Source organism: Panulirus ornatus, chromosome 50 (assembly GCF_036320965.1).
Source record: "Panulirus ornatus isolate Po-2019 chromosome 50, ASM3632096v1, whole genome shotgun sequence".
In the NCBI taxonomy this organism is placed as follows: Eukaryota; Metazoa; Arthropoda; class Malacostraca; order Decapoda; family Palinuridae; genus Panulirus; species Panulirus ornatus.
In genome coordinates, this window is record NC_092273.1 from 29,618,202 (window position 1) to 29,644,744 (window position 26,543).

A 26,543-nucleotide genomic window follows, 5' to 3' on the forward strand; every position below is an offset into this window, starting at 1 on the left:
ATGTATATTTGCGTGTGTGGACGTGTATGTATATACATGTGTATGTGGGCGGGTTGGGCCATTCTTTCGTCTGTTTCCTTGCGCTACCTCGCTAACCCGGGAGACAGCGACAAAACAATATATATATATATATATATATATATATATATATATATATATATATATATATATATATATATATATATATATATATATATACATATATATATATATATATATATATATATATATATATATATATATATATATATATATATATATATATATATATATATATATTTATTTTGCTTTGTCGCTGTCTCCCGCGTTTGCGAGGTAGCGCAAGGAAACAGACGAAAGAAATGGCCCAACCCACCCCCATACACATGTATATACACACACGTTCACACACGCAAATATACACACCTATACATCTCAATGTACACATGTATATACACACACAGACACATACATATATACCCATGCACAGAGTTCACACTGTCTGCCTTTATTCATTCCCATCGCCACCTCGTAACACATGGAATACCATCCCCCTCCCCCCTCATGTGTGCGAGGTAGCGCTAGGAAAAGACAACAAAGGCCCCAATAGTTCACATTCAGTTTCTAGCTGTCATGCAATAATGCCCGAAACCACAGCTCCCTTTCCACATCCAGGCCCTACATAACTTTCCATGGTTTACCCCAGACGCTTCACATGCCCTGATTCAACCCACTGACAGCACGTCAACCCCGGTATACCACATCGATCCAATTCACTCTATTCCTTGCCCGCCTTTCACCCTCCTGCATGTTCAGGCCCCGATCACTCAAAATCTTTTTCACTCCATCTTTCAACCTCCAATTTGGTCTCCCACTTCTCCTCGTTCCCTCCACCTCCGACACATATATCCTCTTGGTCAATCTTTCCTCACTCATTCTCTCTATGTGCCCAAACCATCTCAAAACACCCTCTTCTGCTCTCTCAACCACGCTCTTTTTATTTCCACACATCTCTCTTACCCTTACATTACTTACTCGATCAAACCACCTCACACCACAAATTGTCCTCAAACATCTCATTTCCAGCACACCCAATCTCCTGCGCACAACTCTAACCATAGCCCACGCCTCGTAACCATACAACATTGTTGGAACCACTATTCCTTCAAACATACCCATTTTTGCTTTCCGAGACAATGTTCTCGACTTCCACACATTCTTCAAAGCTCCCAGGATTTTCGCCCCCTCCCCCACCCTATGATTCACTTCCGCTTCCATGGTTCCATCTGCTGCCAGATCCACTCCCAGATACATAAAACACTTTACTTCATCCAGTTTTTCTCCATTCAAACTTACCTCCCAATTGACTTGACCCTCAACCCTACTCTACCTTATAACCTTGCTTTTATTCACATTTACTCTTAACTTTCTTGTTTCACACACTTTACCAAACTCAGTCACCAGCTTCTGCAGTTTCTCACATGAATCAGCCACCAGCGCTATAACATTAGCTAACAGCAACTGACTCACTTCCCAAGCTCTCTCATCCACAACAGACTTCATACTTGCCCCTCTTTCCAAAACTCTTGCATTCACCTCCCTAACAACCCATCCATAAACAAATTAAACAACCATGGAGACATCACACACCCCTGCCGCAAAAATGCATTCACTGAGAACCAATCACTTTCCTCTCTTCCTACACGTACACATGCCTTACATCCTCGATAAAAACTTTTCACTGCTTCTAACAACTTGCCTCCCACACCATATATTCTTAATACCTTCCACAGAGCATCTCTATCAGCTCTATCATATACCTTCTCCAGATCCATAAATGCTACATACAAATCCATTTGCTTTTCTAAGTATTTCTCACATACATTCTTCAAAGCAAACACCTGATCCACGCATCCTCTACCACTTCTGAAACCACACTGCTCTTCCCCAATCTGATGCTCTGTACATGCCTTCACCCTCTCAATCAATACCCTCCCATATAATTTACCAGGAATACTCAACAAACTTATACCTCTGTGATTTGAGCACTCACTCTTATCTCCTTTGGCTTTGTACAATGGCACTATGCACGCATTCCGCCAATCCTCAGGCACCTCACTATGAGTCATACATACATTAAATAACCTTACCAACCAGTCAACAATACAGTCACCCCATGTTTTAATAGATTCCACTCTAATACCATCCAAAGCTTCTGCCTTGCCGGCTTTCATATTCCGCAAAGCTTTTACTACCTCTTCTCTGTTTACCAAATCATTTTTCCTAACCTTCTCACTTTGCACACCACCTCGACCAAAACACCCTATATCTGCCACTTTATCATCAAACACATTCAACAAACCTTCAAAATACTCACTCCATCTCCTTCTCACATCACCACTACTTGTTATCACCTCCCCATTAGCGCCCTTCACTGAAGTTCCCATTTGCTCCCTTGTCTTACGCACTTTATTTACCTCCTTCCAGGACATCTTTTTATTCTCCATAAAATTTAATGATACTCTCTCACCCCAACTCTCATTTACCCTCTTTTTCACCTCTTGCACCTTTCTCTTGACCTCCTGTCTCCTTCTTTTATACATCTCCCACTCAATTGCATTTTTCCCCTGCAAAAATCGTCCAAATGCCTCTCTCTTCTCTTTCACTAATAATCTTACTTCTTCATCCCACCACTCACTACCCTTTCTAATCAACCCACCTCCCACGCTTCTCATGCCACAAGCATCTTTTGCGCAATCCATCACTGATTCCCTAAATACATCCCATTCCTCCTTCACTCCCCTTACTTCCATTGTTCTCACCTTTTTCCATTCTGTACTCAGTCTCTCCTGGTACTTCCTCCCAACACAAGTCTCCTTCCCAAGCTCACTTACTCTCACCACCCTCTTCACCCCAACATTCACTCTTCTTTTCTGAAAACCCATACAAATCTTCACCTTAGCCTCCACAAGATAATGATCAGACATCCCTGCAGTTGCACCTCTCAGCACATTAACATCCAAAAGTCTCTCTTTCGCGCGCCTGTCAATTAACACGTAATCTAATAACGCTCTCTGGCCATCTCTCCTACTTACATACGTATACTTATGTATATCTCGCTTTTTAAACCACGTATTCCCAATCACCACTCCTTTTTCAGCACATAAATCTACAAGCTCTTCACCATTTCCATTTGCAACACTGAACACTCCATGTATACCAATTATTCCCTCAACTGCCACATTACTCACCTTTGCATTCAAATCACCCATCACTATAACCCGGTCTTGTGCATTAAAACCACTAACACACTCATTCAGCTGCTCCCAAAACACTTGCCTCTTATGATCTTTCTTCTCATGTCCAGGTGCATATGCACCAATAATCACCCATCTCTCTCCATCAACTTTCAGTTTTGCCCATATTAATCGAGAATTTACTTTCTTACATTCTATCACATACTCCCACAACTCCTGTTTCAGGAGTACTGCTACTCCTTCCCATGCTCTTGTCCTCTGACTAACCCTTGACTTTACTCCCAAGACATTCCCAAACCACTCTTCCCCTTTACCCTTGAGCTTCGTTTCACTCAGAGCCAAAACATCCAGGTTCCTTTCCTCAAACATACTACCTATCTCTCCTTTTTTCACTTCTTGGTTACATCCACACACATTTAGACACCCCAATCTGAGCCTTCGAGGAGGATGAGCACTCCCCGCGTGACTCCTTCTGTTTCCCATATTTAGAAAGTTAAAATACAAGGAGGGGAGGATTTCTGGCCCCCAGCTCCCGTCCCCCCCCCCCTCTCTCTCTCTCTCTCTCTCTCTCTCTCTCTCTCTATATATATATATATATATATATATATATATATATATATATATATATATATATATATATATAGTTGACAGGCGCGCGAAAGAGAGACTTTTGGATGTTAATGTGCTGAGAGGTGCAACTGGAGGGATGTCTGATCATTATCTTGTGGAGGCTAAGGTGAAGATTTGTATGGGTTTTCAGAAAAGAAGAGTGAATGTTGGGGTGAAGAGGGTGGTGAGAGTAAGTGAGCTTGGGAAGGAGACTTGTGTGAGGAAGTACCAGGAGAGACTGAGTACAGAATTGAAAAAGGTGAGAACAATGGAAGTAAGGGGAGTGGGGGAGGAATGGGATGTATTTAGGGAATCAGTGATGGATTGCGCAAAAGATGCTTGTGGCATGAGAAGAGTGGGAGGTGGGTTAATTAGAAAGGGTAGTGATTGGTGGGATGAAGAAGTAAGATTATTAGTGAAAGAGAAGAGAGAGGCATTTGGACGATTTTTGCTGGGAAAAAATGCAATTGAGTGGGAGATGTATAAAAGAAAGAGACAGGAGGTCAAGAGAAAGGTGCAAGAGGTGAAAAAGAGGGCAAATGAGAATTGAGGTGAGAGAGTATCATTAAATTTTAGGGAGAATAAAAAGATGTTCTGGAAGGAGGTAAATAAAGTGCGTAAGACAAGGGAGCAAATGGGAACTTCAGTGAAGGGCGCTAATGGGGAGGTGATAACAAGTAGTGGTGATGTGAGAAGGAGATGGAGTGAGTATTTTGAAGGTCTGTTGAATGTGTTTGATGATAGAGTGGCAGATATAGGGTGTTTTGGTCGGGGTGGTGTGCAAAGTGAGAGGGTTAGGGAAAATGATTTTGTAAACAGAGAAGAGGTAGTAAAAGCTTTGCGGAATATGAAAGCCGGCAAGGCAGCAGGTTTGGATGGTATTGCAGTGGAATTTATTAAAAAAGGGGGTGACTGTATTATTGACTGGTTGGTAAGGTTATTTAATGTACGTATTACTCATGGTGAGGTGCCTGAGGATTGGCGGAATGCGTGCATAGTGCCATTGTACAAAGGCAAAGGGGATAAGAGTGAGTGCTCAAATTACAGAGGTATAAGTCTGTTGAGTATTCCTGGTAAATTATATGGGAGGGTATTGATTGAGAGGGTGAAGGCATGTACAGAGCATCAGATTGGGGAAGAGCAGTGTGGTTTCAGAAGTGGTAGAGGATGTGTGGATCAGGTGTTTGCTTTGAAGAATGTATGTGAGAAATACTTAGAAAAGCAAATGGATTTGTATGTAGCATTTATGGATCTGGAGAAGGCATATGACAGAGTTGATAGAGATGCTCTGTGGAAGGTATTAAGAATATATGGTGTGGGAGGTAAGTTGTTAGAAGAAGTGAAAAGTTTTTATCGAGGATGTAAGGCATGTGTACGTGTAGGAAGAGAGGAAAGTGATTGGTTTTCAGTGAATGTAGGTTTGCGGCAGGGGTGTGTGATGTCTCTATGGTTGTTTAATTTGTTTATGGATAGGGTTGTTAGGGAGGTGAATGCAAGAGTTTTGGAAAGAGGGGCAAGTATGAAGTCTGTTGTGGATGAGAGAGCTTGGGAAGTGAGTCAGTTGTTGTTCGCTGATGATACAGCACTTGTGGCTGATTCATGTGAGAAACTGCAGAAGCTGGTGACTGAGTTTTGTAAAGTTTGTGAAAGAAGAAAGTTAAGAGTAAATGTGAATAAGAGCAAGGTTATTAGGTACAGTAGGGTTGAGGGTCAAGTAAATTGGGAGGTAAGTTTGAATGGAGAAAAACTGGAGGAAGTAAAGTGTTTTCGATATCTGGGAGTGGATCTGCCAGCGAATGGAACCATGGAAGCGGAAGTGGATCATAGGGTGGGGGAGGGGGCGAAAATTCTGGGAGCCTTGAAGAATGTGTGGAAGTCGAGAACATTATCTCGGAAAGCAAAAATGGGTATGTTTGAAGGAATAGTGGTTCCAACAATGTTGTATGGTTGCGAGGCGTGGTCTATGGATAGATTTGTGCGCAGGAGGATGGATGTGCTGGAAATGAGATGTTTGAGGACAATATGTGGAGTGAGGTGGTTTGATCGAGTATGTAACGTAAGGGTAAGAGAGATGTGTTGAAATAAAAAAAGAGCGTGGTTGAGAGAGCAGAAGAGGGTGTTTTGAAATGGTTTGGGCACATGGAGAGAATGAGTGAGGAAAGATTGACCAAGAGGATATATGTGTCGGAGGTGGAGGGAACAAGGAGAAGTGGGAGACAAAATTGGAGGTGGAAAGATGGAGTGAAAAAGATTTTGAGTGATCGGGGCCTGAACATGCAGGAGGGTGAAAGGAGGGCAAGGAACAGAGTGAATTGGATCGATGTGGTATACCGGGGTTGACGTGCTGTCAGTGTATTGAATCAGGGCATGTGAAGCGTCTGGGGTAAACCATGGAAAGCTGTGTCGGTATGTATATTTGCGTGTGTGGACGTATGTATATACATGTGTATGGGGGTGGGTTGGGTCATTTCTTTCGTCTGTTTGCTTGGGCTACCTCGGAAACGCGGGAAACAGCGACAAAGCAAAAAAAAAAAAAAAAGATATATATATATATATATATATATATATATATATATATATATATATATATATATATATATATATATTGGAGAATGTGTGGAAGTCGAGAGCATTATCTCGGAAAGCAAAAATGGGTATGTTTGAAGGAATAGTGGTTCCAACAATGTTGTATGGTTGCGAGGCGTGGGCTATGGATAGAGTTGTGCGCAGGAGGGTGGATATGCTGGAAATGAGATGTTTGAGGACAATGTGTGGTGTGAGGTGGTTTTATCGAGTAAGTAATGTAAGGTAAGAGAGATGTGTGGAAATTAAAAGAGCGTGGTTGAGAGAGCAGAAGAGGGTGTTTTGAAATGGTTTTGGCACATGGAGGGAATGAGTGAGGAAAGATTGACCAAGAGGATATATGTGTCGGAGGTGGAGGGAACGAGGAGAAGTGGGAGACCAAATTGGAGGTGGAAAGATGGAGTGAAAAAGATTTTGAGCGATCGGAGCCTGAACATGCAGGAGGGTGAAAGGCGGGCAAGGAATAGAGTGAATTGGATCGATGTGGTATACCGGGGTTGACGTGCTGTCAGTGGATTTAATCAGGGCATGTGAATCGTCTGGGGTAAACCATGGAAAGCTGTGTGGGGCCTGGATGTGGAAAGGGAGCTGTGGTTTAGGGCATTATTGCATGACAGCTAGAGACTGAGTGTGAACGAATGAGGCCTTTGTTGTCTTTTCCTAGCGCTACCCCGCACACATGAGGGGGGAGGGGGATGGTATTCCGTGTGTGGCGAGGTGGCGATGGAATTAATGAATATGTATGTGTCTGTGTGTGTATGTATATGTGTACATTGAGATGTGTAGGTATGTATATTTGCGTGTGTGGACGTGTATGTATATGCATGTGTATTGGGGTGGGTTGGGCCATTTCTTTCGTCTGTTCCTTGCGCTACTTCGCAAACGCGGGAGACAGCGACAAAGCAAAATAAAAAAAAAATATATATATCTTGCTTCAGTAAATCTAGCTATATTTAACTCCACATAGGACTGATTATATTACAATTCATGATATAGATTCAGTTCGGAAGACAGCTGGATGATTTCGATCAGGTTGGTACTCGGCCAAACCAATGAAACGATGAGATTTTAAACTGTTAAGATTTGGTTAGTCAGTCTGTTGGTTAGTTGGTTGGTTCGTCGGTGGGATGACAGGTTGGTTAGTTGGTTGGTCTGTCGGGTGGTCGGTTGGTTGGTTGGTTGGGATGTGGGTCAGCCAGCTGCGGGGGTGCTGATCAAGTCTGCTGATGATAATGATTAACAGAAAGATCTGACCGCCTCATCCCCCCATCTCAGGTGTGTGAGGACAAAGCTCCTTACTCCCTCCCTCAGGTGTTTGAGGACAAACTTCTTCCTCCCTCCCTCAGGTGTTTGAGGACAAACTTCCCTCTCCCTCCCTCAGGTGTGTGAGGACAAACCTCCCCCTCCCTCCCTCAGGTGTGTGAGGACAAACCTCCCCCTCCCTCCCTCAGGTGTGTGAGGACAAACCTCCCCCTCCCTCCCTCAGGTGTTTGAGGACAAACTTCCCTCTCCCTCCCTCAGGTGTTTGAGGACAAACCTCCCCCTCCCTCCCTCAGGTGTGTGAGGACAAACCTCCCCCTCCCTCCCTCAGGTGTGTGAGGACAAACCTCCCCCTCCCTCCCTCAGGTGTGTGAGGACAAACCTCCCCCTCCCTCCCTCAGGTGTGTGAGGACAAACCTCCCCCTCCCTCCCTCAGGTGTGTGAGGACAAACCTCCCCCTCCCTCCCTCAGGTGTTTGAGGACAAACCTCCCCACTCCCTCCCTCAGGTGTGTGAGGACAAACCTCCCCCTCCCTCCCTCAGGTGTTTGAGGACAAACTTCCCTCTCCCTCCCTCAGGTGTGTGAGGACAAACCTCCCCCTCCCTCCCTCAGGTGTGTGAGGACAAACTTCTTCCTCCCTCCCTCAGGTGTTTGAGGACAAACTTCCCTCTCCCTCCCTCAGGTGTGTGAGGACAAACCTCCCCCTCCCTCCCTCAGGTGTTTGAGGACAAACTTCCCTCTCCCTCCCTCAGGTGTGTGAGGACAAACCTCCCCCTCCCTCCCTCAGGTGTGTGAGGACAAACCTCCCCCTCCCTCCCTCAGGTGTGTGAGGACAAACCTCCCCCTCCCTCCCTCAGGTGTTTGAGGACAAACTTCCCTCTCCCTCCCTCAGGTGTTTGAGGACAAACCTCCCCCTCCCTCCCTCAGGTGTGTGAGGACAAACCTCCCCCTCCCTCCCTCAGGTGTGTGAGGACAAACCTCCCCCTCCCTCCCTCAGGTGTGTGAGGACAAACCTCCCCCTCCCTCCCTCAGGTGTGTGAGGACAAACCTCCCCCTCCCTCCCTCAGGTGTGTGAGGACAAACCTCCCCCTCCCTCCCTCAGGTGTTTGAGGACAAACCTCCCCCTCCCTCCCTCAGGTGTGTGAGGACAAACCTCCCCCTCCCTCCCTCAGGTGTTTGAGGACAAACTTCCCTCTCCCTCCCTCAGGTGTGTGAGGACAAACCTCCCCCTCCCTCCCTCAGGTGTGTGAGGACAAACTTCTTCCTCCCTCCCTCAGGTGTTTGAGGACAAACTTCCCTCTCCCTCCCTCAGGTGTGTGAGGACAAACCTCCCCCTCCCTCCCTCAGGTGTTTGAGGACAAACTTCCCTCTCCCTCCCTCAGGTGTGTGAGGACAAACTTCCCTCTCCCTCCCTCAGGTGTGTGAGGACAAACCTCCCCCTCCCTCCCTCAGGTGTTTGAGGACAAACTTCCCTCTCCCTCCCTCAGGTGTGTGAGGATAAACTTCTTCCTCCCTCCCTCAGGTGTTTGAGGATAAACCTCCCCTTCCCTCCTTCAGATGTTGAAGGACTATCCTCCCCTTCCCTTCGTCAGGTGTTTGAGGACACCTGCTACACGACAGGCATTGTGTGTGTGGTGTGTGTGGCCCATGTCAGGGTAGGTGTGGCCCGACACACGTTCCAGCCCGGATAATGAGCGGGTCTGGCCCAGGACCCACGTTGTCCCTCATCCTGGGACAGAGGAAAGTGTGGGTTGCTCCTGGTGGTGGTTGGGGGAGGGAGGGGGGGGGGAGGTGACCGCCCCTGGGGAGAGAGAGAGAGAGAGAGAGAGAGAGAGAGAGAGAGTGGGCTGGGGGTAATCCGTTCAGCTTCTGGTGAAGGGGTGGGGGGCGATGGACAAACAGAGTGTAGGTGTTTTCTGGGGGAGACATATAGAGGGAAGGGGGGACAAGTCTCCTGAAGGGATATATATATATATATATATATATATATATATATATATATATATATATATATATATATATATATATATATATATATATATATATATATATTTTTTTTTTTTTTTTTTTTTTTTTTTTTTATACTTTGTCGCTGTCTCCCGCGTCTGCGAGGTAGCGCAAGGAAACAGACGAAAGAAATGGCCCAACCCCCCCCATACACATGTACATACACACGTCCACACACGCAAATATACATACCTACACAGCTTTCCATGGTTTACCCCGGACGCTTCACATGCCTTGATTCAATCCACTGACAGCACGTCAACCCCTGTATACCACATCGCTCCAATTCACTCTATTCCTTGCCCTCCTTTCACCCTCCTGCATGTTCAGGCCCCGATCACACAAAATCCTTTTCACTCCATCTTTCCACCTCCAATTTGGTCTCCCTCTTCTCCTCGTTCCCTCCACCTCCGACACATATATCCTCTTGGTCAATCTTTCCTCACTCATTCTCTCCATGTGCCCAAACCATTTCAAAACACCCTCTTCTGCTCTCTCAACCACGCTCTTTTTATTTCCACACATCTCTCTTACCCTTACGTTACTTACTCGATCAAACCACCTCACACCACACATTGTCCTCAAACATCTCATTTCCAGCACATCCATCCTCCTGCGCACAACTCTATCCATATCCCACGCCTCGCAACCATACAACATTGTTGGAACTACTATTCCTTCAAACATACCCATTTTTGCTTTCCGGGATAATGTTCTCGACTTCCACACATTTTTCAAGGCTCCCAAAATTTTCGCCCCCTCCCCCACCCTATGATCCACTTCCGCTTCCATGGTTCCATCCGCTGACAGATCCACTCCCAGATATCTAAAACACTTCACTTCCTCCAGTTTTTCTCCATTCAAACTCACCTCCCAATTGACTTGACCCTCAACCCTACTGTACCTAATAACCTTGCTCTTATTCACATTTACTCTTAACTTTCTTCTTCCACACACTTTACCAAACTCCGTCACCAGCTTCTGCAGTTTCTCACATGAATCCGCCACCAGCGCTGTATCATCAGCAAACAACAACTGACTCACTTCCCAAGCTCTCTCATCCCCAACAGACTTCATACTTGCCCCTCTTTCCAAGACTCTTGCATTTACCTCCCTAACAACCCCATCCATAAACAAATTAAACAACCATGGAGACATCACACACCCCTGCCGCAAACCTACATTCACTGAGAACCAATCACTTTCCTTTATATATATTTTTTTTTTTTGAACCATCGTCTGTCGCTTCATGTTTGTCTTGTGTGTATGTGTGTGTGTGTGTGTGTGTGTGTGTGTGTGTGGGAGGGGGGGGGGGCGGATGGGGATTGGGCTGTGGGAGATTCGTAAACAAAAACGATAATTGAATAAACAGTCTTTAGTAAATTCATAACTGAGGATAAAGATGTCTGGGTGATTACCTGGGTGATTAAGTGATTAGATTTGGAAGCTGGTGATTACCTGGGTAATTGATTGATTAGGATTGGAGGCTGGTGTCGACGTAATGTGGAGGGGCATTGTGCATTGTGCATTGTGCATTGTCTCTGGAGCCTGGCTGGACACTTGGCCTGGAACGCTCATTCCAGTCCCGTAGGCCAGAAAGAAAACGAAAGCAATATCCTCGAATGAGGACTGCTCATCAAGGAATGAGGACTGCCCTTCAAGGAATGAGGACTGCTCATCAAGGAATGAGGACTGCCCATCAAGGAATGAGGACTGTCCATCAAGGAATAAGGTCTGCCCATCAAGGAATGAGGACTGTCCATCAAGGAATGAGGACTGCTCATCAAGGAATGAGGACTGCTCATCAAGGAATGAGGACTGCCCATCAAGGAATGAGGACTGTCCATCAAGGAATGAGGACTGCCCATCAAGGAATGAGGACTGTCCATCAAGGAATAAGGTCTGCCCATCAGGGAATGAGGACTGTCCATCAAGGAATGAGGACTGTCCATCAAGGAATGAGGACTGTCCATCAAGGAATGAGGACTGCCCATCAAGGAATGAGGACTGTCCATCAAGGAATGAGGACTGTCCATCAAGGAATGAGGTCTGCCCATCAAGGAATGAGGACTGCCCATCAAGGAATGAGGACTGTCCATCAAGGAATGAGGACTGTCCATCAAGGAATGAGGACTGCCCATCAAGGAATGAGGACTGTCCATCAAGGAATGAGGACTGCCCATCAAGGAATGAGGACTGTCCATCAAGGAATGAGGACTGCCCATCAAGGAATGAGGACTGTCCATCAAGGAATGAGGTCTGCCCATCAAGGAATGAGGACTGTCCATCAAGGAATGAGGACTGTCCATCAAGGAATGAGGACTGCCCATCAAGGAATGAGGACTGTCCCATCAAGGAATGAGGACTGTCCATCAAGGAATGAGGTCTGCCCATCAAGGAATGAGGACTGTCCATCAAGGAATGAGGACTGTCCATCAAGGAATGAGGACTGCCCATCAAGGAATGAGGACTGTCCATCAAGGAATGAGGACTGTCCATCAAGGAATGAGGACTGCCCATCAAGGAATGAGGACTGTCCATCAAGGAATGAGGACTGTCCATCAAGGAATGAGGACTGCCCATCAAGGAATGAGGACTGTCCATCAAGGAATGAGGACTGTCCATCAAGGAATGAGGACTGCCCATCAAGGAATGAGGACTGTCCATCAAGGAATGAGGACTGCCCATCAAGGAATGAGGACTGTCCATCAAGGAATGAGGTCTGCCCATCAAGGAATGAGGACTGTCCATCAAGGAATGAGGACTGTCCATCAAGGAATGAGGACTGCCCATCAAGGAATGAGGACTGCCCATCAAGGAATGAGGACTGTCCATCAAGGAATGAGGACTGCCCATCAAGGAATGAGGACTGCCCATCAAGGAATGAGGACTGCCCATCAAGGAATGAGGACTGTCCATCAAGGAATGAGGTCTGCCCATCAAGGAATGAGGACTTTATCAATGAATGAGGACTGCCCATCAAGTAATGACGACTGCCCATCAAGGAATGAGAACCGCCCATCAAGGAGTGAAGGCTGCCCATCATGGAATGAGGACTGCCCATCAAGGAATGAGGACTGCCCATCAAGTAATGACGACTGCCCATCAAGGAATGAGGACTGCCCATCAAGGAATGAGGACTATTCATCAAGGAATGAGGACTGCCCATCAAGTAATGACGACTGCCCATCATGGAATGAGGACTGCCCATCAAGGAATGAGGACTGCCCATCAAGTAATGACGACTGCCCATCATGGAATGAGGACTGCCCATCAAGGAATGAGGACTGCCCATCAAGTAATGACGACTGCCCATCATGGAATGAGGACTGCCCATCAAGGAATGAGGACTATTCATCAAGGAGTGAGGACTGCCCATCAAGTAATGACGACTGCCCATCATGGAATGAGGACTGCCCATCAAGGAATGAGGACTGCCCATCAAGTAATGAGGACTGCCCATCATGGAATGAGGACTGCCCATCAAGGAATGAGGACTGCCCATCAAGTAATGACGACTGCCCATCATGGAATGAGGACTGCCCATCAAGGAATGAGGACTATTCATCAAGGAGTGAGGACTGCCCATCAAGTAATGACGACTGCCCATCATGGAATGAGGACTGCCCATCAAGGAATGAGGACTGCCCATCAAGTAATGAGGACTGCCCATCATGAATGAGGACTGCCCATCAGAATGAGGACTGTCCATCAATGAATGAGGACTGCCCATCTAGGAATGATGACTACCCATCAAGGAATGAGGACTGCCTGTCAAGAAATGAGGACTGCCCATCGAAATGAGGACTTCCCATCAAGGAATGAGGACTGCCTGTCAAGGAATGAGGACTGCCCATCGAAATGAGGACTTCCTATCAAGGAATGAGGACTACCCATCAAGGAATGAGGACTGCCCATCAAGGAATGAGAACTGCCCATCAAGGAATGAGGACTGCCCATCAAGGAATGAGGACTACCCATCATGGAATGAGGGCTGCCCATCATTGAATTAGGACTACCCATCAAGGAATGAGGACTGCCCATCAAGGAATTAGGACTGCCCATCAAAGAATGAGGACTGCCCGTCAAGGAATGAGGACTGCCCGTCAAGGAATGAGGACTGTCCAAGGAATGAGGACTGCCCAACATGAATTGAGGACTGCCCATCAAGGAATGAGGACTGTCCATCAAGGAATGAGGACTGCCCATCAAGGAATGAGGACTGCCCATCAAGGAATGAGGACTGTCCATCAAGGAATGAGGACTGCCCATCAAGGAATGAGGACTGCCCATCAAGGAATGAGGACTGTCCATCAAGGAATGAGGACTGCCCATCAAGGAATGAGGACTGCCCATCAAGGAATGAGGACTGCCCATCAAGGAATGAGGACTGTCCATCAAGGAATAAGGACTGTCCATCAAGGAATAAGGACTGTCCATCAAGGAATGAGGACTGCTCATCAAGGAATGAGGACTGCCCATCAAGGAATGAGGACTGTCCATCAAGGAATGAGGACTGCCCATCAAGGAATGAGGACTGCCCATCAAGGAATGAGGACTGTCCATCAAGGAATAAGGACTGTCCATCAAGGAATAAGGACTGTCCATCAAGGAATGAGGACTGTCCATCAAGGAATAAGGACTGTCCATCAAGGAATGAGGACTGCCCATCAAGGAATGAGGACTGCCCATCAAGGAATGAGGACTGTCCATCAAGGAATAAGGACTGTCCATCAAGGAATAAGGACTGTCCATCAAGGAATGAGGACTACCCATCGTGGAATGAGGACTGTCCATCAAGGAATGAGGACTACCCATCGTGGAATGAGGACTGCCCATGAAGGAATGAGGACTACCCATCAAGGAATGAGGACTACCCATCGTGGAATGAGTACTACCCATCATGGAGTGAGGACTGCCCATCATGAAAAGGTCTACTTCTACATCTACTCACTCTGGTATTTGTGGCCGTAGATGTAGAATTCACAGTCGAAGTAGGTCTCCTGCGCCCGGTAGTGCTGGCGTGGGCCCTTGATGGAGCTCTCGAGCCAGGCGCACTCGCTCGAGTTGGGCCGGTGAGAGGGTCGTCTGGCCGGCTCCTGCGTCCGGGGCCGGACCTCCAGCCCGGAACCCTCGCTGTCCGGGATGTAGCCCGGGTTGTCGATGCCTCCACCGTGTCTGCAAGCATGAGTGGAGGTCAGTGAGGCCAACTGGGCCCGGGAAGACGTAGTGTACACACCTCTGTATGTGGGCAAGGATTAGGGACGACACGGGAGTAGCTAGGTGTACACGGGATGGTTAGGGACGACACGGGAGTGGCTAGGTGTACAAGGGATGGTTAGGAACGACTCGGGAGTGGCTAGGTGTACACGGGATGGTTAGGAACGACACGGGAGTGGCTAGGTGTACAAGGGAAGATGGTAGAGGGTCAGGGAGTTGGCACAGACACACTAGACACGGTACAGGTGGAGATGATCAGCAAGTATGGACCTATGTCACAGCTGAACAGCAGCAGAGATTTCGTGTGTAATACACAGAAATACATCCTAAAGATAATTTAGTTATCTGATTCAAAGCTCATTCTAGCTATGTTGATTACACACACACACACACACACACACACACACACACACACACACACACACACACACACACACACACACACACAGGTACACTCGGCACAGTACAGACAGATGGTTACAATAGGTAATGACACAGAATTCCACATTAAGCTGGAGCGAACTCGTCCAGTGCGCCACAGGAGCAGCCTCAAGGGTTGATCCCAGGTTACCGCGACCTCTAGGCGTATTATGTAGCCACTTGACCACGGACGGGCGAACACCTATCACTGGAAAAGTGGTTAGCCCATCCACCTACCATTCTCTGTAGCCGTTTCCTGTGTTAACCAGGTAGCGCCAGGAACAGGCTAAGAAAGGCCACGTTCGTTCACATCCATTCTCTAGCTGTCATGTGTAATGCATCGAAACCACAGCTCCCTATCCAGATCCAGACCCCACACGCCTTTCCATGGTTTGCCTAGGACAGGACAGCACTTGGTCCCCAGCACTCCCTCCACCCTTCTGCATTTTCGGGCACTCAAAATCTTTTTCACCTCCACCTTCCGACTCCAATTTGGTCCCTTTCTTCTTGATCCCTCCTCCTCTGACACATATATCCTCTTTGTCAACCTCTTCTCATTTCATGTGTCCAAACCATTAAATCGTTGCAGCACACCTTGTTCTGCCCTCTCAACGACTTTTTTCATATTACCACACATCTCTCTCTTACCCTTTTGTTACTTGTTCGATTAATCCACCTCACACCACATATTGTCCTCAAATATTTCACATCCAGCACCTCCACCCTCCTTCGCACAGGATCATCCGCAGCCCATGCCTCGCATACATTCAGTATCGTTCGGACTATTTTACCTTAAAACATAATAGTATCCACCCTCCCAGATAACGACCTCTTTTTCCTCACCTTCCTTAATGCTCCCAGAACCTTCGCCCCCTCATCCACCCTATGACTCACTTCCGCTTCTATGGTTCATTTCAACTACCATATCCACTCCCAGTTATCTAGAATACTTTACTTCGTCCAAATTTTCTCCTTTCAAACGTACACCCAAAGTAACCTGTCCCTCTGTCCTGCTAAACCTAGGAGCCTTAATCTTATTCACATTTACTGTCAACTTCCTCTTTTCATACACTGTCTGACACCAGTGCTGTATCATCAGCAAACAACTGATTCGCTTCCCAGGCCCCTTCACTACTTACAGATTACATACTCGCCCCTCTCACCAAAACTCTCGTATTTACCTTCCTCACCACCCCATCTGTAAACAAATTAAAACCTATGGTGACATCACACACCCCTGTCGTAGACCAACCTTTAATTGGAACCATTCACCCTCCTCTTTTCCTACTTCTACACGTTCCTTACACCCTTGATAAAAACGTCTCTGCTTTTAGCAGCTTACCTCCCACACAGTATATTCTTATGGCCTTCCACAAAGCATCTCTATTACCCCTAACATATGCCTTTTCCAAATCCACAAATATGAAATATACATCCATCTGCTTCTTTAAAGTATTTCTCACATACATTCTTCAAAGCATACACCTGATCCACACATCCTCTACCACTTCTGAAACCACACTACTCTTCCCCAGTCTGATGCTCTGTACATGCCTTCACCCTCTCAATCATTACCCACCCATACAATTTTCCGGAAATACTCAACAAACTCTATACCTCTGTAGTTTGAACACTCACCTTTATCCCTATTGCCTTTATATGATGGCATTATACATACATTCCGCCAATCCTCAGGCACTTCACCATGATCCAAAATCCTTACTTACCAATCAACAGCAGTCACCCTCCTTCTTGATAGCTTCAGCAGTAAAACCATCCACTCCAACCGCCTTGCCACATCTCATCTTCGTAAGGCTTCCACCACCTCTTCTTTCTCTTCACCAAACCACTCGTCATGACTAAGTATAACACCCCGACCCAAACAACCTACATCTGCCACCCTTTCATCAAACACATTCAGCAGGCCATCATGATACTCACTACACCTCCTCCATACTTCATAACTACCTATTGTCACTTCCCTTTTTGCCCCTTCACCGATGTCCCCATTTGTTTTCTTGTTTTTCGCACATCATTTACCTCCTTCCAAAACATCATATTCCTAAGCCTTAAAGGTACTCTCTCACCCCAACTCTCATTTGCCCTCTTTCTCAACCCCTGCACCATCCGCTTGACCTTCCGTTTTCTCTTATACATCTTCCAGTCATTTGCATTCCTACCTTGTAAGTATTGCTCAGAAGGCTCTCTTTTTGCTTTCACGAACAACTTCACTTCTTCATCCCACCACTAACTCCCCTTTCTAATCAAACCACCTCCCACCTTTCTTCTGCCAAAAGCATCTTTTGCTCAAGCCATCACTGCTTCCCTAAATACATCCCATTCCTCCCCCACTCCCATTACGTCCTTAGTTCTCACCTTTTTCCATTCTGCACTCAGTCTCTCCTGATACTTCGTCACACAAGTCTCCTTTCCAAGCTCACTTATTCTCACCACTCTCTTGTCACCGATTTTATTTCATCTTTTCGTATAACCACAAATTTCATTTCCCCGCTTCTGAATTGTAGCGCACCCTTATATTAGAAAGCTAATAAAAGTTAGAACAAAATTATATATATATATATATATATATATATATATATATATATATATATATATATATATATATATATATATATATATATATATATATATATATATTATATCATGGTAGAAAACTAGTAAAAGTTAGAAGAGAAATTGATGCTGATATGAAAACGTGGATTCCATTTTCTGCCTTCCTTCGCCACAATTATCTCCACATCATTGCTCGCTGGTGCACCTGTGTTCGAGGGCAATAATTAAACTTCCGTTCTTATACCAGAGCCATCCTCTGGAAATTGGGTGGCCTCGCTTAATAGGATTTTATGACAGGTATCAAATGTGGAGACGAAACGAGAGAGTGGACGTGTGTACGTACCTGAGCACTCCTTACTATTTGTCTTGTATATATATATATATATATATATATATATATATATATATATATATATATATATATATATATATATATATATATATATATGTATATATATATATTTTTTTTTTTGCTATCTCCCGCGTTTGCGAGGTAGCGCAAGGAAACAGACGAAAGAAATGGCCCAACCCACCCCCATACACATGTATATACATACGTCCACACACGCAAATATACATACCTACACAGCTTTCCATGGTTCACCCCAGACGCTTCACATGCCCTGATTCAATCCACTGGCAGCACGTCAACCCCGGTATACCACATCGATCCAATTCACTCTATTCCTTGCCCTCCTTTCGTCCTCCTGCATGTTCAGGCCCCGATCACACAAAATCTTTTTCACTCCATCTTTCCACCTCCAATTTGGTCTCCCACTTCTCCTCGTTCCCTCCACCTCCGACACATATATCCTCTTGGTCAATCTTTCCTCACTCATTCTCTCCACCCTCTTCTGCTCTCTCAACCACGCTCTTTTTATTTCCACACATCTCTCTTACCCTTACGTTACTTACTCGATCAAACCACCTCACACCACACATTGTCCTCAAACATCTCATTTCCAGCACATCCATCCTCCTGCGCACAACTCTAGCCATAGCCCACGCCTCGCAACCATACAACATTGTTGGCACCACTATTCCTTCAAACATAGCCATTTTTGATTTCCGAGATAATGTTCTCGACTTCCACACATTCTTCAAGGCTCCCAGGATTTTCGCCCCCTCCCCCACCCTATGATCCACTTCCGCTTCCATGGTTCCATCCGCTGCCAGATCCACTCCCAGATATCTAAAACACTTTACTTCCTCCAGTTTTTCTCCATTCAAACTTACCTCCCAATTGACTTGACCCTCAACCCTACTGTACCTAATTACCTTGCTCTTATTCACATTTACTCTTAACTTTCTTCTTTCACACACTTTACCAAACTCAGTCACCAGCTTCTGCAGTTTCTCACATGAATCAGCCACCAGCGCTGTATCATCAGCGAACAACAACTGACTCACTTCCCAAGCTCTCTCATCCCCAACAGACTTCATACTTGCCCCTCTTTCCAAAACTCTTGCATTCACCTCCCTAACAACCCCATCCATAAACAAATTAAACAACCATGGAGACATCACACACAACTGCCACAAACCTACATTCACTGAGAACCAATCACTTTCCTCTCTTCCTACACGTACACATGCCTTACATCCTCGATAAAAACTTTTCACTGCTTCTAACAACTTGCCTCCCACACCATATATTCTTAATACCTTCCACAGAGCATCTCTATCAACTCTATCATATGCCTTCTCCAGATCCATAAATGCTACATACAAATCCATTTGCTTTTCTAAGTATTTCTCACATACATTCTTCAAAGCAAACACCTGATCCACACATCCTCTACCACTTCTGAAACCACACTGCTCTTCCCCAATCTGATGCTCTGTACATGCCTTCACCCTCACAATCAATACCCTCCCATATAATTTACCAGGAATACTCAACAAACTTATACCTCTGTAATTTGAGCACTCACTCTTATCCCCTTTGCCTTTGTACAATGGCACTATGCACGCATTCCGCCAATCTTCAGGCACCTCACCATGAGTCATACATATATTAAATAACCTTACCAACCAGTCAATAATTCAGTCACCCCCTTTTTTGATAAATTCCACTGCAATACCATCCAAACCTGCTGCCTTGCCGGCTTTCATCTTCCGCAAAGCTTTTACTACCTCTTCTCTGTTTACCAAATCATTTTCCCTAACCCTCTCACTTTGCACACCACCTCGACCAAAACACTCTATATCTGCCACTCTATCATCAAACACATTCAACAAACCTTCAAAATACTCACTCCATCTCCTTCTCACATCACCACTACTTGTTATCACCTCCCCATTAGCGCCCTTCACTGAAGTTCCCATTTGCTCCCTTGTCTTACGCACTTTATTTACCTCCTTCCAGAACATCTTTTTATTCTCCCTAAAATTTAATGATACTCTCTCACCTCAACTCTCATTTGCCCTCTTTTTAACCTCTTGCACCTTTCTCTTGACCCCCTGTTTCTTTCTTTTATACATCTCCCAGTCATTTCCATTATTTCCCTGCAAAAATCGTCCAAATGCCTCTCTCTTCTCTTTCACTAATAATCTTACTTCTTCATCCCACCACTGTATATATATATAGTTTATTTAGCTTTGTCGCTGTCTCCCGCGTTAGCGAGGTAGCGAAAGGAAACACGAAAGAATGGCCCAACCCCCCCACATACACATGTATACACATACACGTCCACACACGCAAATATACATACCTATACATCTCAAGGTATACATATATATACACACACAGACATATACATATATACACATGTACATAAGTCATACTATCTGCCTTTATTCATTCCCATCGCCACCCCACCACACATGAAATAAAGACCCCCTTCCCCCTCATGTGCGCGATGTAGCGCTAGGAAAAGACAACAAAGGCCACATTCGTTCACACTCAGTCTCTAGCTGTCATGTAATAATGCACCGAAACCACCAGCTCCCTTTCCACATCCAGGCCCCACAGAACTCTCCATGGTTTACACCAGACGCTTCACATGCCTTGGTTCAATCCATTGACAACACGTCGACCCCGGTATACCACATCGTTCCAATTCACTCTATTCCTTGCTCGCCTTTCACCCTCCTGCATGTTCAGGCCCCGATCACTCAAAATCTTTATCACTCCATCATCCCACCTCCGATTTGGTCTTCAACTTCTCCTCGTTCCCTCCACCTCTTGACACATATATTCTCTTGGTCAATCTTTCCTCACTCATTCTCTCCATGTGACCAAAGCATCTCAAAACACCCTCTTCTGCTCTCTCAACCACACTCTTTTTATTACCACACATCTCTCTTACCCTTTCATTACTTACTCGATCAACCACCTCACACCACATATTGTCCTCAAGCATCTCATTTCCAGCACATCCACTCTCCTCCGCACAACTCTATCTATAGCCCACGCCTCGCAACCATATAACATTGTTGCAACCATTATTCTTTCAAACATATCCATTTTTGCTATCCGAGATAATGTTCTCGACTTCCACACATTCTTCAACGCTCCCAGAACTTTCGCCCCCTCCCCCACCCTATGATTCACCTCCGCTTGCATGGTTCCATCCGCTGCCAAATCCACTCCCAGATATCTAAAACACTTCACTTCCTCCAGTTTTTCTCCATTCAAACTTACCTCCCAATTGACTTGTCCCTCAACCCTACTGTGCCTAATAACGTTGCTCTTATTCACATTTCCTCTCAGCTTTCTTCTTTCACACACTTTACCAAACTCAGTCACCAGCTTCTGCAGTTTCTCACTCGAATCCACCACCAGCGTTGTATCATCAGCGAACAACAACTGACTCACTTCCCAAGCTCTCTCATCCGCAACAGACTGCGCACTTGCCCCTCTTTCCAAAACTCTTGCATTCACCTCCCTAACAACCCCATCCATAAACAAATTAAACAACTATGGAGACATTACACACCCCTGCCGCAAACCTACATTCACTGAGAACCAATCACTTTCCTCTCTTCCTACACGTACACATGCCTTACATCCTCGATAAAAACTTTTCACTGCTTCTAACAACTTGCCTCCCACACCATGTATTCTTAGTACCTTCCACAGAGCATCTCTATCAACTCTATCATATGCCTTCTCCAGATCCATAAATGCTACATACAAATCCATTTGCTTTTCTAAGTATTTCTCACATACATTCTTCAAAGCAAACACCTGATCCACACATCCTCTACCACTTCTGAAACCACACTGCTCTTCCCCAATCTGATGCTCTGTACATGCCTTCACCCTCTCAATCAATACCCTTCCATATAAGTTCCTAAGAATACTCAACCATCTTATACCTCTGTAATTTGAGCACTCACTCTTATCCCCTTTGCCTTTGTACGATGGCACTATGCACGCATTCCGCCACTCCTCAGGCACCTCACCATGAATCATACATACATTAAATAACCTTACCAACCAGTCAACAATACAGTCAACCCGCTTTTGTTTTTTTTTAATAAATTCCACTGCAATACCATCCAAACCTGCTGCCTTGCCGGCTTTCCTCTTCCGCAAAGCTTTTACTACCTCTTCTCTGTTTACCAAATCATTTTCCCTAACCCTCTCACTTTGCACACCACCTCGACCAAAACACCGTATATCTGCCACTCTATCATCAAACACATTCAACAAACCTTCAAAATACTCACTCCATCTCCTCCTCACATTACCACTACTTGTTATCATCTCCCCATTAGCCCCCTTCACTGAAGTTCCCATTTGCTCCCTTGTCTTACGCACTTTATTTAACTCTTTTCAAAACATCTTTTTATTCTCCCTAAAATTTAATGATAGTGTCTCACCCCAACTCTCATTTGCCCTCTTTTTCACGTCTTGCTCCTTTCTCTTGACCTCCTGCCTCTTTCTTTTATACATCTCCCAGTCATTTCCATTATTTCCCTGCAAAAATCGTCCAAATGCCTCTCTCTTCTCTTTCATTAATAATCTTACTTCTTCATCCCACCACTCACTACCTTTCTAATATATGTATATATATTATCCCTGGGGATACGGGAGAAAGAATACTTCCCACGTATTCCCTGCGTGTCGTAGAAGGCGACTAAAAGGGAGGGAGTGGGGTGCTGGAAATCCTCCCCTCCAGTTTTTACTTTTCCAAAAGAAGGATCAGAGAAGGGGGCCAAGTGAGGATGGTCCCTCTTGGGCTCAGTCCTCTGTTCTCAATGCTACCCCGTTTATGCGGGAAATGGCGAATATGTTTGGAAAAAGATATATCTTTAGTATAATATATGAATGTACATATACATAACCCCAGCCTAAGAGTGGTTCCCTTTTGTTGGCCAACCCCACGGAGAGGATGACAACCTTGGATGGGTGTGGGCCAATTGCCGTGCTCAGAATTTGAACCCATGCGACTCTGACCCCCAGGCTGGCCGGTGCTGATCTGTTGTCAGTAACGCAAACCACTGAGGCCCGTGTGTGTGTGTGTGTGTGTGTGTGTGTGTGTGTATGTGTGTGTGTGTGTGTGTGTGTGTGTGTGGTGTGTGTGTGTGTATGTGTGTGTGTGTGTGTGTGTGTGTGTGTGTGTGTGTGTGTGTGTGTGTGTGTGTGTGTGTGTGTGTGTGTGTGTATGTGTGTGTGTGTGTGTGTGTGTGTGTGTGTGTGTGTGTGTGTGTGTGTGTGTGTGTGTGTGTGTGTGTGTGGTGTGTGTGTGTGTATGTGTGTGTGTGTGTGTGTGTGTGTGTGTGTGTGTGTGTGTGTGTGTGTGTGTGTGTGTGTGTGTGTGTATGTGTGTGTGTGTGTGTGTGTGTGTGTGTGTGTGTGTGTGTGTATGTGTGTGTGTGTATGTGTGTGTGTGTGTGTGTGTGTGTGTGTGTGTGTGTGTGTGTGTGTGTGTGTGTGTGTGTGTGTTTCCTGGCGCACTGTTCCCTGGCCCAACGTTTCCTGGCCCAATGTGTCCTGGCCTGATGTTTCCTGGCCCAGTGTTCACTAGCCCAGTGTTTCCTGGCCCAGTGTTTCCTTGCCCAATGTTTCCTGGCTCAGTGTTTCCTGGCCCAATGTTTCCTGGCCCGGTGTTTCCTGGCCCAGTGTTTCCTGGCCCAGTGTTTCTTGGCCCAATGTTACCTGTCCTAATGTTTCCTGGCCCAATGTTTCCTGGCCCAATGTTTCCTGGCTCAGTGTTTCCTGGCCCAATGTTTCCTGGCCCGGTGTTTCCTGGCCCAGTGTTTCCTGGCCAGTTTTTTCCTGGCCCGTGTTCCTGGCCCAGGTTTCCCCATTTCCTTGCTATTTTCTGGCCCATGTTCCTGGCCTTTTTTCCGGGGCCAAATTTTTTCCCGGCCCCAATGTTTCCTGGCCATTTTTTTCCCTGCCCTGTTTCCTGGCCAATGTTTCCTGGCCCATGTTTCCGGGGCCAATGTTCCGGGCCATGTTTTCCGGGCCCATTTTTCCCTCCCCATGTTTCCTGGCCATTTTTCCCGGGCCCCAGGTTTCCTGGCCCAAGTTTTCTCCCCCAATGTTTCCGGGCCCCAAAATGTTCCCTGCCCTGTTTCCGGGCCCCATTTTCCCCCCAATTTTTCCCTTATGTTCCTGGCCCATGTTTCCGGGGCCCTGTTTCCGGGCCCATGTTCGGCCCAGTGTTTCTTGCCCAAGTTCCTCCTTAGGTTTCCTGGCCCATTTTCCTGGCCCAATGTTTTTTCTTCTCCCAAATGTTTCCGGGCCGTTTTTCCTGCCCGTGTTTTTGGGCCCAGTGTTTCCGGGCCCAGGTTCCTGGCCATGTTTCCGGGCCCCCATTTTTTTCCTGGCCCATGTTTCCTGGCCCAATTTTCCCCCGGCCCATTTTTCGGGCCCCAAATGTTTCCTGCCAATTTTTTTTCCTCCCAATTTTTGCCAATTTTTCCGGGCCCCCAATTTTCCCCGGCCGGGGGGTTTTTCCGGCCCCATTTTTCCCGGGCCCAAAGTTTCCTGCCAATGTTTCCGGGCCCCAGTTTCCCCTGGCCCCAATTTTCCGGGCCCAAAATTTTCCCCTGGCCAATGTTTTCTACCCGTTTCGGGCCCAATTTTCCTGGCTAATTTTCCCCGGCCCCAAAATTTTTCCCTCCCATGTTTTCCTCCAATTTTCCCGGGCCATTTTCCCGCCCAATGTTTTTTTCCCAATTTTTCCCCGGGCCCCAAATTGTTCCGGGGCCGGTTTTTCCCGGGCCCCCCAAATGTTTTGGCAATGTTTCGGGCCCCAATTTTCTGCCAGTGTTTCCTGGCCCATTTTTCCCTGGCCATTTTTCCTGGCCCAGTGTTTCCTGGCCCAGGTTTCCTCCCCATGTTTTTTGGCCCAATTTTTCTTCCCTAATTTTCCGGGCCTTTTTCCGGCCCCTGTTTCCTGCCCAGTGTTCTGGCCCATGTTCCCGGGGCCTTTTTCCTGGCCCAGTTTTTCCGGGCCCCATTTTCCGGGCCCCATTTCCGGGCCCCAATGTTTTGCCCAGTGTTTTCCTGGCTCATTTTCCTCCCCCAATTTTTCCCGGCCCCAATTTTTCCCGGCCAGTTTTTCCGGGCCCATTTTCCTGGCCCAATTTTTCCTGCCCAATGCCCTCCCCGGGGGTTTCCTGCCCAAGGGTTTCCTGGCTTTGTTCGCCAAAATGTTTCTTGGCCCCATTTTCCCCGGCCCAGGTTTCCTCTCTGTTTCCTGGCCAATTTTTTCCGGGGCCCAATTTTTCCGCCAAAAGGTTTCCTGCCCAGTTTTTCCCTTTGGCCGTGTTTTTCCCCTTTGTTTCCGGGCTATTTTTCTTGGCCCAGTGTTTCTTGGCCAAGTTCCTAAACCGTGTTCAATGGCTCAGTTTTCCCCTGGCCATGTTTCGTGGCCCCAGTGTTTCCTGGCCCAGTGTTCCCGGGCCCCAATTTTTCCCCTGCCTAATTTTTCCCGGGCCCCAGTTTTTCCGGCCCAAGTTTCCGGGCCCCAATGTTTCCGGCCCCATTTTTTTCCTGGCAAAAATTTTTCCGGGCCCACTGTTTCCGGGCCCTAAGTTTCCGGGTCCAATTTTCATTGCCCCACTTTTTCTGGCCCAGTGTTTCCCTGGCCGTTTTCCTGGCCTATGTTTCCTGGACCAGTGTTTCAATCAATGTTCCGGGCCTATTTTTTCCCGGGCCCAAATGTTTATTGCCCAAATGTTTTATTGGCCCAATGTTTCCGGCCCAATGTTTCCTGGCCAGTGTTCCGGGTCCTTTTTCCCCTGGCCCATTTTTTCCCGGGCCCCAGGTTTGGGGCCTAATGTTCCGGCTAAATTTTTTCTGGCCAATGTTTTTGGCCATTGTTTTCCTGGCCCATGTTTCCGGGCCAAATTTTTCCTCCCAGTTTTTCCCCTGCCGAGTTTTTTACCCGTGTTTCCTGGCTCAGTGTTTCCTGGCCAGTGTTTCCGGGCCCCCAGTTTTCCCCTGGCCCAACCTTTCCGGGCCAGTGTTTCTGGCCCAATTTTCCCTGGCCAGTGTTCCGGCCCAGTGTTCCCTGGCGTGTTTCCTCCCCATTTTTTCCTGGCCCAATTTTTCCTACCCAAATTTTTTCCGGGCCCCAGTTTTCCGGGCCCCAGTGTTCCCTACCCGTTTTTTCCTGTCCCGGTTTTTCCTGACCAGTTTTCCCCGGGCCCCAAAGTTATTGACCAGGT

At 46.5% G+C, this 26,543-nt stretch overlaps 1 protein-coding gene across 1 annotated transcript in view; it reads right to left on the reverse strand.

Annotated features, from left to right (window-relative positions):
* LOC139764703 (arrestin domain-containing protein 17-like) overlaps positions 1–26,543 on the reverse strand; it is a 395,778-nt gene that overhangs the window by 88,187 nt on the left and 281,048 nt on the right. The window contains exon 5 of the mRNA XM_071691592.1: positions 14,650–14,873. Coding sequence (XP_071547693.1) covers positions 14,650–14,873 — 224 coding nt within the window. The remainder of the gene's footprint in view (positions 1–14,649; positions 14,874–26,543) is intronic.